Source organism: Prinia subflava, chromosome 1 (genome assembly GCF_021018805.1).
Source record: "Prinia subflava isolate CZ2003 ecotype Zambia chromosome 1, Cam_Psub_1.2, whole genome shotgun sequence".
Classification (NCBI taxonomy): Eukaryota; Metazoa; Chordata; class Aves; order Passeriformes; family Cisticolidae; genus Prinia; species Prinia subflava.
This window is the reverse complement of record NC_086247.1, coordinates 42,396,658-42,409,322: the sequence shown is the minus strand read 5'-3', so window position 1 is coordinate 42,409,322 and position 12,665 is coordinate 42,396,658. Positions and strand designations below refer to the sequence as shown.

Genomic DNA, 12,665 nt, shown 5'->3' with positions numbered 1-12,665 from the left:
ACCTTGTGGAAGTGGTATTTGATTTTCCAGTTTGTGTTGAACTATGTGATGATTCAAGGAAGTGAATAAAAATATGCAACAGTTATAAGCACTCTCACTCCATTTTTTAAGGTATGTATAAAAATTGTAATGAACAGCAAGGAAAATCCAAAATGAGGGACTTGGTATAGTTACTGTAGTAAGTATTGCAAGTGTGTTACAGAAACCCTCTGTTAGGAGGTGTCTGCAAAAATAGGTTTCCTTTCTGGAGACCAGAGAGGCCTCTGCTACATATTTTCTATTTGAGATGCTGAGATAAGACTAGGTCATTTCCCTGGTGATACTCCTATCACATGTGCAGTTTCCACCCATACTTGTGCCAGGTCCAGCACTCCAGAACTGCCTTTTTTTTTTTCTTTCTTTCCTTCTGGGCCCTTCCATGGTTGCCAAATAAAAATATATATGATCACAAACTCTACTTTTCAGCAATTTTAAACCTCCAGTTTTTTCAAAGCAAATTATTGCTTTTTTGTTTATGCCAGTGCTTCAAGCATCAGGCTGGGTGCTAGAAATGTCTGTACTGGGACCAGGATTCTTCTTCCAGCTTGATATTCCTCTTATAAACTGGAAACGATGGTGCTTGAGTTTTCCTCCGTACCTGTGTGCCTCTGCAACCTATTCAGAAAAGGAGATAGTTACCATCATCATCTTCATTAATTTGTATTTGTAGCATCCAATCCATAACTGTGTTCTGTAGAGCTTCACTCACTTTTATTGACAGCAAATGGTATGGATTTTAAGCAGAAAACTCTAAATCTTGTGCCTCCCCAAAGAAGGCTACAGTGGGTACATTCTTTTCAAAAGGGTACATGAATTAACTTATTACATGCTTTTAATAGAGAAATCCTGCTAGTGTTAAGAGGAGGAAGATGGACAGTTGTCCCTGTGCTCTGAGTTTCATTTTTTCAGTTACTGTATGGGTATGGTGAATGCAAGGAGTTCATAAGGTAGGGATAAATTAAACCCAGGTAGGGTGGTGTCCTGCAGGTTACAATTTGAATCTGAGCCATATTAGCAGGAGTTAATCAGCTCCACCTTGAGACTTGACCAGACAAGTTGCTGGATTGGAGTTGTGTAGGTAGTGTTGTGCCTCTGGTGATGAAGGGAGAGGGGGTTTTGTTTGTGTGTGTTTATGTACGTGTGCTTTATGCCTCTGCTAGGACCGCACCTCACAGAGATAAGGAGTCCTTCTGACAAACAAAGCAACAGCAGCTGTCTCATGGATGGCTAAGATAAAGAATGAGCAAATATCAGTGCTAATACAAGTCAATTAGTTTTCAGGCATTTTCCCATTCCCCCCTTTCACTCCCTTCCAAAGAAAGAGCAACTAAGAGGGCTGTGCAGAGTGCTGCAAAGGTGGTAGTGCTGCTCCTCGTGCTGTACTGTGCAGCTTAGCTGTGCGTGGGGAAGAGCTGCCCTGGGCCACACAGTTGTCCTCCTACCCAAGGCTAAAACAATTACTTGTTGGTTAAGATCTGCTCATGACAAATTTCTGCTGTTTGTTTTCCCAAGACTCGGTAAAGGCAGTGTCTGTGTAATCAGTCCGTTCTGGCCTCCCCGTGCTTTCATCTCCTCTGCAGGCAGATCTTCCTTTTCTTCTTCTTTTCCACTATCTGCTGAGGAGCTGGAGGTGACCAAAAATGGAGAAGGTTTTCATCGCCCTTACCTCTCCCGAAAGTCGGCTGCTTGATAAAAGGCAGCAGTATGGAGAGAGATTATTTTTCATGCATAAAAACATATTAGTAAAAGAAGGGCTTACCCTTTACCCATGAAGAGTGACTAACTGGGAGAAGGGCATGGCATTAATCCCGTAATCCTCTCCAGATTTCTACTGGGAGACATTTTGTCCTAAAGATCAGCACAGTCATAGAAATAATGCAGAGTAATCAGTCTCATCTTCTTCCAGCCCCCATCCTTGCTTCTGGCTATTAGCAAATTAACAAAATCTTCCCAAGCTTTTGCATGAGACTTACTGTGTCATTACATTAAAAAAAAAAAAAAAAAAAAAAAAAAAAAAAAAAAAAAAAAAAAAAAATCTAAACTCTGCCTCACTTCTTATCATTCCCTATCTTCACCCCCTTTGCTATTACCAGTTTGTCATGCCTCACCTTTTCCTTGGTCTGCATCTCCTACATTTGTTTCTCTACTGGCTTTCCTGCTAGCCCTCTCTCCAGGAGTAAATTCCGTCCTATTTTACATGAGATATTTCAGTTTCCATATTTTAAGTTGAGGGTCTTACACAGGGTTATATGCTGTTGTCCCAAAAATAAAGATGGCCCTTATTTCCTCCCTGCACAGGCACTGCTGTTTAAGTTGGAAATGTGGCCTGTTTTTTTTTTTTTAACAGTTCAGTACTATGTGTGCTGACAAGGCATTGGTAAAGGTATGTTTAACCTTATTAACTGATACAAATCCAGATTTTATGGGGAAAAAAGGTATTTCCTATAGATATGCACAAAACATAAATGCTGAATTCCTGGGGGGCAGATACTCATTTTGGCTTTGCAGCTTGTCTCATAATTTTGATGTGGGTTTTCATCATGTTAGTGAGGTTCAAAGCGGGGGAAAAGTAATGAGACAAACTGTTGGCTTTAATCACAGTTAGACTGCCTGCTAAAAATTAATTTGTGAGAACATTTGCTGTAATATGAGAGCAACACTGCAACATGGGAAAATAATCCAAATGCACTGTTCTTGGAATAAACTGAAATCAAGGGAAAAAGGAGTACTGGTAAGGAACTTAAGGTCATGAATCAATAGGCTCTAAATGTAGGTGAACTACTGTCGGTATTGCTGACAACATGTACAAAACCCATAAGACCAGAACCAGTTCCAAAGAACAGGAGGGTAGTTCTCCAAGTGCATTGCTGAGTCTGGTGTGGGATCCAGCTGATTTCATGATGAAGTGAAAAATCAGTTGTCCCTCAAACACCTATAGCATTTCAAGGCTTTGCCATCATTCATCGGTACTGTTTTAAAGGCATGCTGAAGCAGGGAGAATGTCTGAAATTGGGCATCTGAAGGGTTATTAATGAAATTCTGACTTCCAAGTGAGTGAATCACACATTTCATTTAAATGCATGTTGCAGAGAAACTGTGACTACTTTTGTACACTGTTAAGAGCAAGCGTAATAAATATTGTGTCTGTCTGGTCTTATGTATGAACCTGACAGAGCAAAGGTACTTGGAATCTGCTGCTCTGTGTTCCTTCATGATGCCAATAATCATGAAGGTGTTCCCAGTGTGAATGGGAATATTACTGATAGAAGCCTCAAATGGCACAGTTTTTCTGTGCATTGAGCATGGTCATAAGATGACCATTCTCCTATCATATGACCTGAGATTCCTGTATGTGCTGCATACATTGGACAGCTAGAGTGGGAGCTTCAAGGAAAATACATCCTTGCCTAGAAGCAGTACTCTATACCAGTAGGAGTTTACATAGTTGATTTTCAAGGAACTCAGATGATGCTGCTGCTGATGATGATTTGGCTACAGTGTTTTTTGGTCAGATCAGTTTCCTGTCCTAGCCATTTATGTGCCACCACAAAGGAATGGAAATCTGTGGCCAAGGATACAGGGAGTTGAGATTCCCATGTCTGACAGAAACCATCTCTTTGGTTGACTTAAAAGGACTTGGAAAATGCTCTTTTAGTGACTGATGTCTTCAGCACCAACCAAGATAGTTTTATTTGGGCAATTAACATGTCCCAGAGGACTTAATATGACCCTGGTGCCAGCTAGTCTGAGACTTACTTGTGTTCAGTAATGTCTCACTGAAGATATGAGAAATTCCAGTGATCAGTTAAGAGACTGCTGAACTGAGCTGATCTGACACACTAGCTCGGTTGGCCCTTCTTGCTACAAGATAGAGAGGCCTAATTTTTCACAATTAACAGTCAACATTTTGTTAACATAGGCAAAACTGTTTGCTTTGTTTTTCCAGTTCCCCTCAATCTGATTTTCAGAAATCGTCAGAGAATATGAACTCTGGTTTTCCAAACATAACAATATCACGGGGAGTTTCAGTCAAATCAGTTAAAACTCAGGGGGGTTCTTAACTGATTGCAAAGCCCTAACATGGAAAGCAGCAGTCAAACACAGCTCTTCTAGTTTGTTTTGGGGTTTTTTCTGATGATGACGACTCGGTTTGTATGGGACCTTTGTAGCTAGAGGTATGGGGGAAGTATGGGAGTCTTTGTACCCAGTCCTATCCCTCCCTGCTCCTTAAAACCAGAATTTGAAAAAATGAGCACTCTTAGCTGGTGCTTGCACAATTTCTGATGTCAGAAAGCCCTTGGGGTTGTATCTTATACCAAATGCAGCCTTCTTGAGGGTCTAAGCCAAAGTTAGACACTTCATAATGGACAAGGGAAGTGTGATTAGTGCTCTTCCATGTGCCTACTTTTCCATGTGAAGAAAATATGTGGATTTCTTCAGTGTAGAGCTCATTTAATTTGAAATGTATTTTATAAAGATATAATGACTGCTGTTGAATGCTTTCAGGGTGCCTGTACATTACAGGATGTGTTCCAAAGGCAGTTGGAGTTGGCTTGCTGGGAACAATGGTGCTGCTCTGGGGAGGGTAGTTTTGGCATGTGCCTTTGAAATGAACTGAATTCTGCTGCCTGGTGCACCCCTGAGTTTTATTTGGAAACAAAGTTGTGTGTGCTACCCTCAAAGGTAATTTTTTTTCCATTTGAAAAGTTTCCATGCTTAACTGTCTCTTTCTGAGGCAATTAAAACCAATCATGTAGACAGGGGCCTCCTTCCTCCAGCCCTGCATGATTCATGCTATCGTGGCTGCTCATCTCAGGTGCAGAATCTTGTGAAATGTGCTTTTCACTATCTAAATGTATGACATCCACTGATTTTACCTTATCTGTTATGACAGTACTATCTTCTCAAAATGCCATCAAGTTGGTTAAGCAATACTTCCCAGCCCTACAGCCCCTACTTCCATAGATTTTAATCAAATTGTTTGTTTAGCAGGTTCTTTAATTACCTTCTTAAAATAGCTCCTCTGGGCTTCATATCCAACTCTGAATATACCAGTCTCCAGTTTTATGTTGTTTTGTTTAGTTTTGTTCTTCTTTAAAGAAAAATTGATGTTTCACTCTTTCTTGCATCCTGAGGACTCTTTTAAAAAAAAGTATGAGAAAATGTAATGTTTGCTTTGCCAGTCTCGGTGATTATTACTTGTGAAATATGTTGATTTGCTTACTTCTAAGCAGAATTTTTATATTTATAAACACACACACGTATTTGTGTTTCTGTTATTGTTCTGTCTTTATTGTAGAATTCACCTCAAGTAAGGCAAAAACTCAACTTTCTTCATTTTTAAGTACACAACCCCATAGTGCATAGCAGTTAATTAATCTAATCCCCAGCTCAAGTGCTGTACTCTTTGTTTCAGTCATGCTTCATGGCCCTGTTATGTCCTGAACATGTACATGAGAAAACCTTTAATGATGTTTGTTTATTGATGCGTTACTCGATAGGAATTCTGCAGATACTGTGGAGGATAAGCCCTGTCCTGAAGTTTGTAATATCATTTTCAGAACTTTGCTCACTGGTTTGTTATGAACAGATGCCAGTGAGTAATGGAGGAATGTTTTGCAGGTTATGCCTCCTTGTCCAGGATGCCTATGGCATGTTTAGTGAAGTGCAGCTGCAGTCCCTGAGCTCCACAGATGACATTGAGCAGTACTGCAGGAGATGGGAAGGAAAATTCTGCTGCTTAGCTGGGATGAAAATTTTGCAGAGAACTACAAGAGGAAGGTGAGAACAATTAATGGAAGAACATATTGCTTGCTGTGACAGGCAAAGATTATCTGCCTTTTTATTTATTTCTGCGACCAACATTCTTTGGAACAACTGAACCTGGCTTTGCTCAAGCAAATGTCCTCATTGCCAGTTTTGGGGCATCCAGCTGTGCTTAAGCCAACCATTCTCCAAAATGAGCATAAATAAGCTAATGCACAAATACACGCTTAGCAGAGTAAGGAATTGCTGTGTGCAGTATTTCATAAAATATGAGTGTTTTCTTTCTCTTCAGTAGATTCAGGGAATTAAAAACATTAGTTCACATCCCTTTCATTGCAGAACTTTTTACTGCACTAAGTTTTTCTACAGTGCTGCCTGGTATGGCTTGAAGTTTCAAGCACAGACTTTCCTGTAGTATATGAGGGCTTAATTCTGTTAAGTCTATATGGTTTTAGAACCACAGTTTAAGTTTCTTAAAAAAAAAATCTTGCAAGTCTTAAAGCCATTTTATTTTGGAATAAGAATGTCAACCGCTTTATAGAAAAATTCCCCTAGGTAAGTAACAAATCGACTTATGGTACATCTCAGATTTTGCTTATTCTGTGATTCCTGTTATGTTCTTCAAATAAAATATCTTTAGTGAAGGAAAAAAATTAAATAGATTGATTATCTTACAGAGTATCTTTCTAAGCAGAGTGATACAATGTTCTCTTGGGGACCTATATAAATATAATTAGATTGGTTCCGTTCTCAACATAATTTATTCGTACAAGCATCCGATCTAGATAAGCCTTTGCTATTAGAATGGCTATGGTATTTCTGCTGACACTTTTTTTTCCTGTTGAAAAATGCTGTTTCATCAAAACCAGAATGTTTCATGGAAACATTATCTATTTTGGAGACAGCTTTGTTGGGAAGATTTTTTTCAGGTCCAGAGGGAGTGAATATTCTTTCTCTCATTCTCATTTCATGAAAACTTTTGAGAAAGTCTCATTTTTGTTTCATATTGGAACAAAAACAAATTTCAAAGCCTTGAAATGTTTAGCAAAATGGAATTGTTGTTTTCCAGCCAGCTCTATTCAGTATGCTTTTCTTTTTATGTACTTGCAGTGTTAATTTTCAGAGCCTTTGGATTTCGAGCCTACTTGCATTTTTATGGATCTTTAATAACAAACACGTCTTCTTATTTAATTATTTTGCTGGCTTTTTTTTTTTCAAGTTACATTTTTTCCAAACAAATTAAATAATGGCTTTGGAATTCTGGATACAAATGAAGTTTTACAACTGGCTGCTGATGCTTCCAGTACTCTGCCTAACTAATAAGAGACAGACTTTTTCTAATGTAAATTCTGTTTCAAAGCAGCAGTAACTTACTTCTGGCTATTCTGAGGACCTTTAGAAGACACACTGCTGAAAATGCTGGTGGCTCAGCTGGAGCTGTGCTGGTGGTAACCCTGCTAGGGAACATTAAAAGAAAATGGGTATAGTGTAGCTTCGGGGACAGTGCAGCGGTTAAAACGTGATTTCATTGTACATGATGAGTGGGTGGGGGAATTGGTCAGGGATTTATTTTTTTCTTAATTGTTTTAGCCTAAGTTCTGCTTTATAACTTTTTATTACTTTAAGTGTTTGGGACACGTTCTAGGTGTGACAGAAACCACAGTAAAGCCATAGCTGAAATGAATATGAGGGAGTATTTACTCTCAGAGAGCATAATTAAGCTGTAGAATTCATTGCCACTGCATAAATGGATTTCCAGAGCCACTGGTGTATCCAAGCACATGACGGTGCACACTGTGAGTGCCCAACCTTGGCTTGCAGCACATGAGTGAGTAAGAACTATGTGGTCTGCCCTGCAAGGAAGACTGCTGCCTTTTTTTTTTTTTTTTAGCAGCAATTACTATTTGGAAGGAGGTGGCTTTGAACCTGTTTGTTTCCTGGAGTCTGACAGTGGCTTTTAAGTGGATAAAGGGGAAAAATTTGGGAAATACGAGGGAAAAGTAATGACTTTTTTGTGTATGCCTGTGAAGCACATGATCTGGAGAAAGCCAGGAATGGCTAATAAGATCCCATATGTTCATATTGTCCCACAGTCAGATGGATTGTAATCAGAGACAGAATGCTTCCTCAGTACCTCTGTGAGACAGAGGAGATTTGCTAATAGATACAAGAGGTTCTCAAGCATTTTGCATCAATGAACCACTGTTACTGTTCAAAAAAATTTCCAGGCTGTCACCCATCCTCATCATCAGATATTTAATTCAAAGTACTATTTGACATCATTCCGATAAATGCAATTTTAAAATCACTGCTGTAAGCTGAAGTTTAATTTCAAGGGCTAAAAACCTATAAGCCTATGATAAAGGGTATTTTACACCCAGGGGAAAACCTGGCTGAACACATTACTTGATCTTTGGAACAGACCTGTACTATTAAGGAGTGCTAAAGAAACTAAACACATTTCTTCTCTGATAAGAAAACACTTGTGTTCCAAGAGAAAAGTGGGATATGAACTTACACAACCATGTCCTGTCTTGACAAAGATCAGCTCTGTGAAAAATTGGAATGATAGTAAGCTTACATTGAGAGAAACATTTTCAATGTTGAATATTGGTTTTCAATATGCTTTGGCAAGTAGTAGGGTCTCATGTAGGTGATTTGAAGGTCTTTTACTGATTTAGGTGGTTTTCAGAGCCAGGCCAATAAGGCATACTCCCCGAAACCATCCCTGCAAGAAATCCTTCCCTTTGCAGTCCAGTAAAGGAAGTGGTGTTTCCCTTTGCAGTCCAGTTTCTGGCAATCCTGTAAGACAGAAGGACATGGCTGAGTCATGGCAGAGTTGCCATGGCTTGTTCAGTGCCTGATTTCCAGCAGTTCTTCTGCTCTGTGAGGCTGTTGAGTAAAGTAGGAAGCAGTAGTGTGGCAACTGACTGAACTTTTGTGGTTCAGTATCTGTTTCCTGACAGCTTGTCTCTTCACCCTCTCATTCATACTTGTCACCTGGCCTTTCCTACAACTATTCCCTGGACTGCATGCTTAGTATCAGCAAAAAAGAAGAAAAAAAGTACAGTGGTTTAAAGGGAGAAGACTGAAAAATATTAATTGAAAGGCTGGTGGTGGTATTGTCTCCCTAGAGGCTCATGTTCTCTCCCTCCCCCTCCCACTGCCTCATGTGTCAGTCTTAAGTTCAGCCCCTTGAGGAAGAGGAAGTGAGATTTTGGGGGTGTGCTGCTAGAGGCAGGAATGCTGGTTAGGAATCCATATGCAGCACATGCAACTCCCTGTTTTAATAGGTCCCAGGCGTGTTTCAGGTGTGTCAGGTATAACCAGGAACTGAATGAATGCAATTTGATGCAGGGGCTGAACATTCGCTAAAATGCCCCAGGAGTAAATAATTTATAAATTGTCATGGTCCCTGCTTCCTACCAGAAATTAATTTCAGTGATCTGAGATAATCTTTGGGGTTAGAGACCTGTCTTTACCAACAAAAAAATAATGATTTTTTAGGCCTACCTGGAGTTCCACAAAGAATGATGATTTGGATTTTGACAATTCATGTCTTTTCACCTGATTTTCCTACCATTGAGTTGTTTTACTGCTGAGTATAGCAGATGTACCTGCTTCTTCTCTTTATGCTTTCTTATATGTTAGAAATGTGAAGAGTTTCTCTGCAGCAGAACAGAAAGATGACAGCTATTTAAAAATGGAAGGGGGAGGAAGAACACAGGGTGTCAGTACAAATTTTGTCCCTACATTGAAAAAATGGTTAATAATCTTCAAAAGAGGAGGCAACTGCTAAGCTGTACAGTACTAAAACCCATACTTGTGCTGGATAGGCTAAAACACTTAGAAGGATACATCAACTCATAGGCTTTGGGTTTTCAGCCAACATTTAATTCATGGCAGGCTGTATTATCTGTTGCATTTTCCTCTACAGTAAACAGACTCTGAATATTGAGTTCATCAATCACTGTTACGTTTTTCTGAGAAATTTCTGCATTTTCAAATAAAGTTGGCTTCTGCTGTTTGTCATTTTAAACTTTCAAATGTTAGGCACTGAAATGTGAAATCTCCCTGTATGTTTGGAGTGGTCACTTTTGTGCTTGTGGGTTTTCATTCTTTTCTATTTCTTTGCCTTTTTATTTGAGTCACATACTTCCATGGCCTCAATTTCTCTCATTTTCCCCCTTTACTCTTCACTATATGCTTTCTCTTAATTTTGTTTTGCCCTCAGAAGAGAGGACCACTGCTAGCTGCTGCACAAGTAAGTGTTTCAACTGCTAGACATTGACAGGAAATGTAATAGTAAGAGCTCTTCGCAGAGCAAGGAGGTCATAACTTCCTTCCTTTGGTTTTCCCTCCTCCAGAAAGACTGCCATCTAAAAGATCCACCCACGTCTCTGGGTTCTGAGGTCCTAAAACACTTCAGTAATTTCTGTGGTTAAAAGTTGAGTTTCATTTAAGGCATGATTTCAGTAATCACACTGAACTTTTGAACATTATTTTTATATTAATTTCTATGGCTGCTTTTGTATCAGAAATGAAGTTTTTTATTTCCCAAATTTTCTATTCTTTAATAAATATGAACTGCTGCTTGTATCACAGTACTTATGTCATTGATCTATTTAATAGTCAGCATTGGGCATTAACATAGGCATATCCATATAAAATCAAAAGTACTTTTGTATTATAATTTCAGTGGTTTAATGCAGTATGTGTAATTTCTAATATACTAGAGAAAATTGAATTACTAAAGTATTTAAATCATTCAACTATATAATTCCATGTATCTAAACAAAACCTGAAAAAAGAAGTCAGCAGCCCTTCCTCCCTGTTTGTATTTTGACAGAGACGCTGGCTTAGTAGGCTCAGATTTTTACTTTCTGATTTTGTTGCTTTTATTACTCAAGACTAAGAAAATGTGGTGTTGCATATTTTATGCACTGCAAGATCTTAGTAGGTCAGTTAAAGGGAGAGAGAGAGAGCCTCCAGTATCAGCTTTATATTTGGATTGCTTGTCCCTTGACAGTTCAAGCTTATGCAGTCTAGATGATTATTAAGGAATTTCTTAGTTTTGCACAGAGGGCTAGGAATTGCTTTATTTTTGAGTTTTTAATAATTGAGACTGACATTGCCAAAGAAAACTGTTTTGGTTTAGACAAAAAGTTTAAGAAGCAGGAGAGGAGGAAGCAGAGAAGTTCCAAGTCCCGAGTCCTCAGAGCAAAGCTGTGGAAGATGTTAGAAGAGAATCCTAGCATCTTTCTGTTCCTTGCTGTAAACCTTACATAGTGCTCCTTTTTTCCCTGTTAGTGTGCCTCCTTTTCTCTGATATTGCTGGTATTTTCTCCCTCTAGTAATTTTCCCCTGAGCCTGTTATGATTGTTAAAGTTGAAAAATCCCCCAAGCTATAAGCCGTATGCTAAAAGTTGGATCAGGCATGGCACACACAAAGTTCTTGGACCAGAACTGTAGCTAAAACTTCATGCTTCTGAGAGAAATAAACAAAATCTTCTTCTTAGATTATGAAATAAGTTGTCAGGTCAGAATCAGTGAAATGCAGTTTTGGAAAGTCAGAGTTGTTTGGCTTTTGAAACACAGGCTTGTAGTATGAAATAAATGGAATTTCCACAGGATCAGAGTTCTGATAGTGTAAGTAATGGTTTATCAGTCATGTATTTAGCCTGTTTAACAGTATTATATCTTTAAAATTCTCTGCCTGATGTCTAGGTACACAGCAGGCAGTTTGCATTTATGGATACAGAGAAAAGATATATTGAAGTTTAGCAAGGAAGGGTTAAGTTAAGAGAGATGTCTTTTGAGGACATAAGATAGTAAAAATAATTTTGGTAAGGACACCAAAAAAACTATTCTGCTTATTATATGTGTATACATACACACACATATATAAAAAATCTCATTATATAGAAGCAAAGCTTGAAGATGTGGGTTTATAGAAAAGAGGCATACCTACCTGTCATAAGTCCAAATTTCTGTGGAAATCTTTACTGTAACACTCACTGAAGTTACTGGTAGTCTTATTGTGTTGGTGTTAAACACTGGAAATATACATATTTGGGATGGGACAAAATTTATTTTACCAAACACAGAGTTAAGCTTGGCATGGAAAGTAGAAAGTTGAGTCTGTCATTTAGAATCTTAGAGAAGATTTTTGTCCTCCTGCTAAAGATTCATTCTGTTTTTGCAGAGTTATAGAGTACTACAATAGAGCCCTAGTCTCTGAAGCAAAAGAAAAAAAAATGTTATTCAAAATACTTTACATGTTCTTTTTTCTTTCTGATCCTTGAGCCTGTTTCTTCTCACTTCTTATTCTGCTTTTACTTTCTTAGAAGTCTATCCTTTTGTGATCAATTTTTTTTTCAAAGTAACTAGTAATTACACTCACAGAGCAAAATTTTAACATTTTTATTGTGTCTTGTGTGTCCAGAGAGGCTCCATGTGCACATGGGAGCTAACCATGCCCCTTCACTGTAGCACAGAGCCAGCTGTTCATCTCTTGTCCTGACTCTATAGCTGAGGAAGGCTCCACATATTGAATAAACTGCACCCATTGTTCAAATCGGATTGAACTGGAGTTTGACTGTTACTTGGCCAGTGAAGGGAATTAATTTTATTCTTTCTGTGAGGATAATGAACTTCTACAGAGGAGGACAGAATGTCTTTGTCATTTCTCCACTGTCAGTGCCCCCCTTCACTCTCCCTTCTGCTAAGTTGAAGCCTGTAAGTGTAAAGAGAGAGTTAATTTTCCTGGAGATGTATAAGTGGTGGAACAACCAGGGAGCTCCCCACCAGGGACACTGACTGATGGAGTGAGAGCTCCAGGAGAGAACATCCCAGCTCAT

The 12,665-nt window shown here is 38.8% G+C and overlaps 1 protein-coding gene across 3 annotated transcripts in view; it reads left to right on the top strand.

The window, feature by feature from the left end:
- SPIDR (scaffold protein involved in DNA repair) overlaps positions 1–12,665 on the top strand; it is a 194,790-nt gene that overhangs the window by 161,670 nt on the left and 20,455 nt on the right. For 2 of the 3 annotated variants that reach the window (XM_063394537.1, XM_063394520.1), the window contains exon 11: positions 5,662–5,820. The exons of the other annotated variant lie outside the window; for it this stretch is intronic. In XM_063394537.1, the coding sequence (XP_063250607.1) occupies positions 5,662–5,820 (159 nt within the window). The remainder of the gene's footprint in view (positions 1–5,661; positions 5,821–12,665) is intronic. 3 annotated transcript variants of the gene reach the window in all.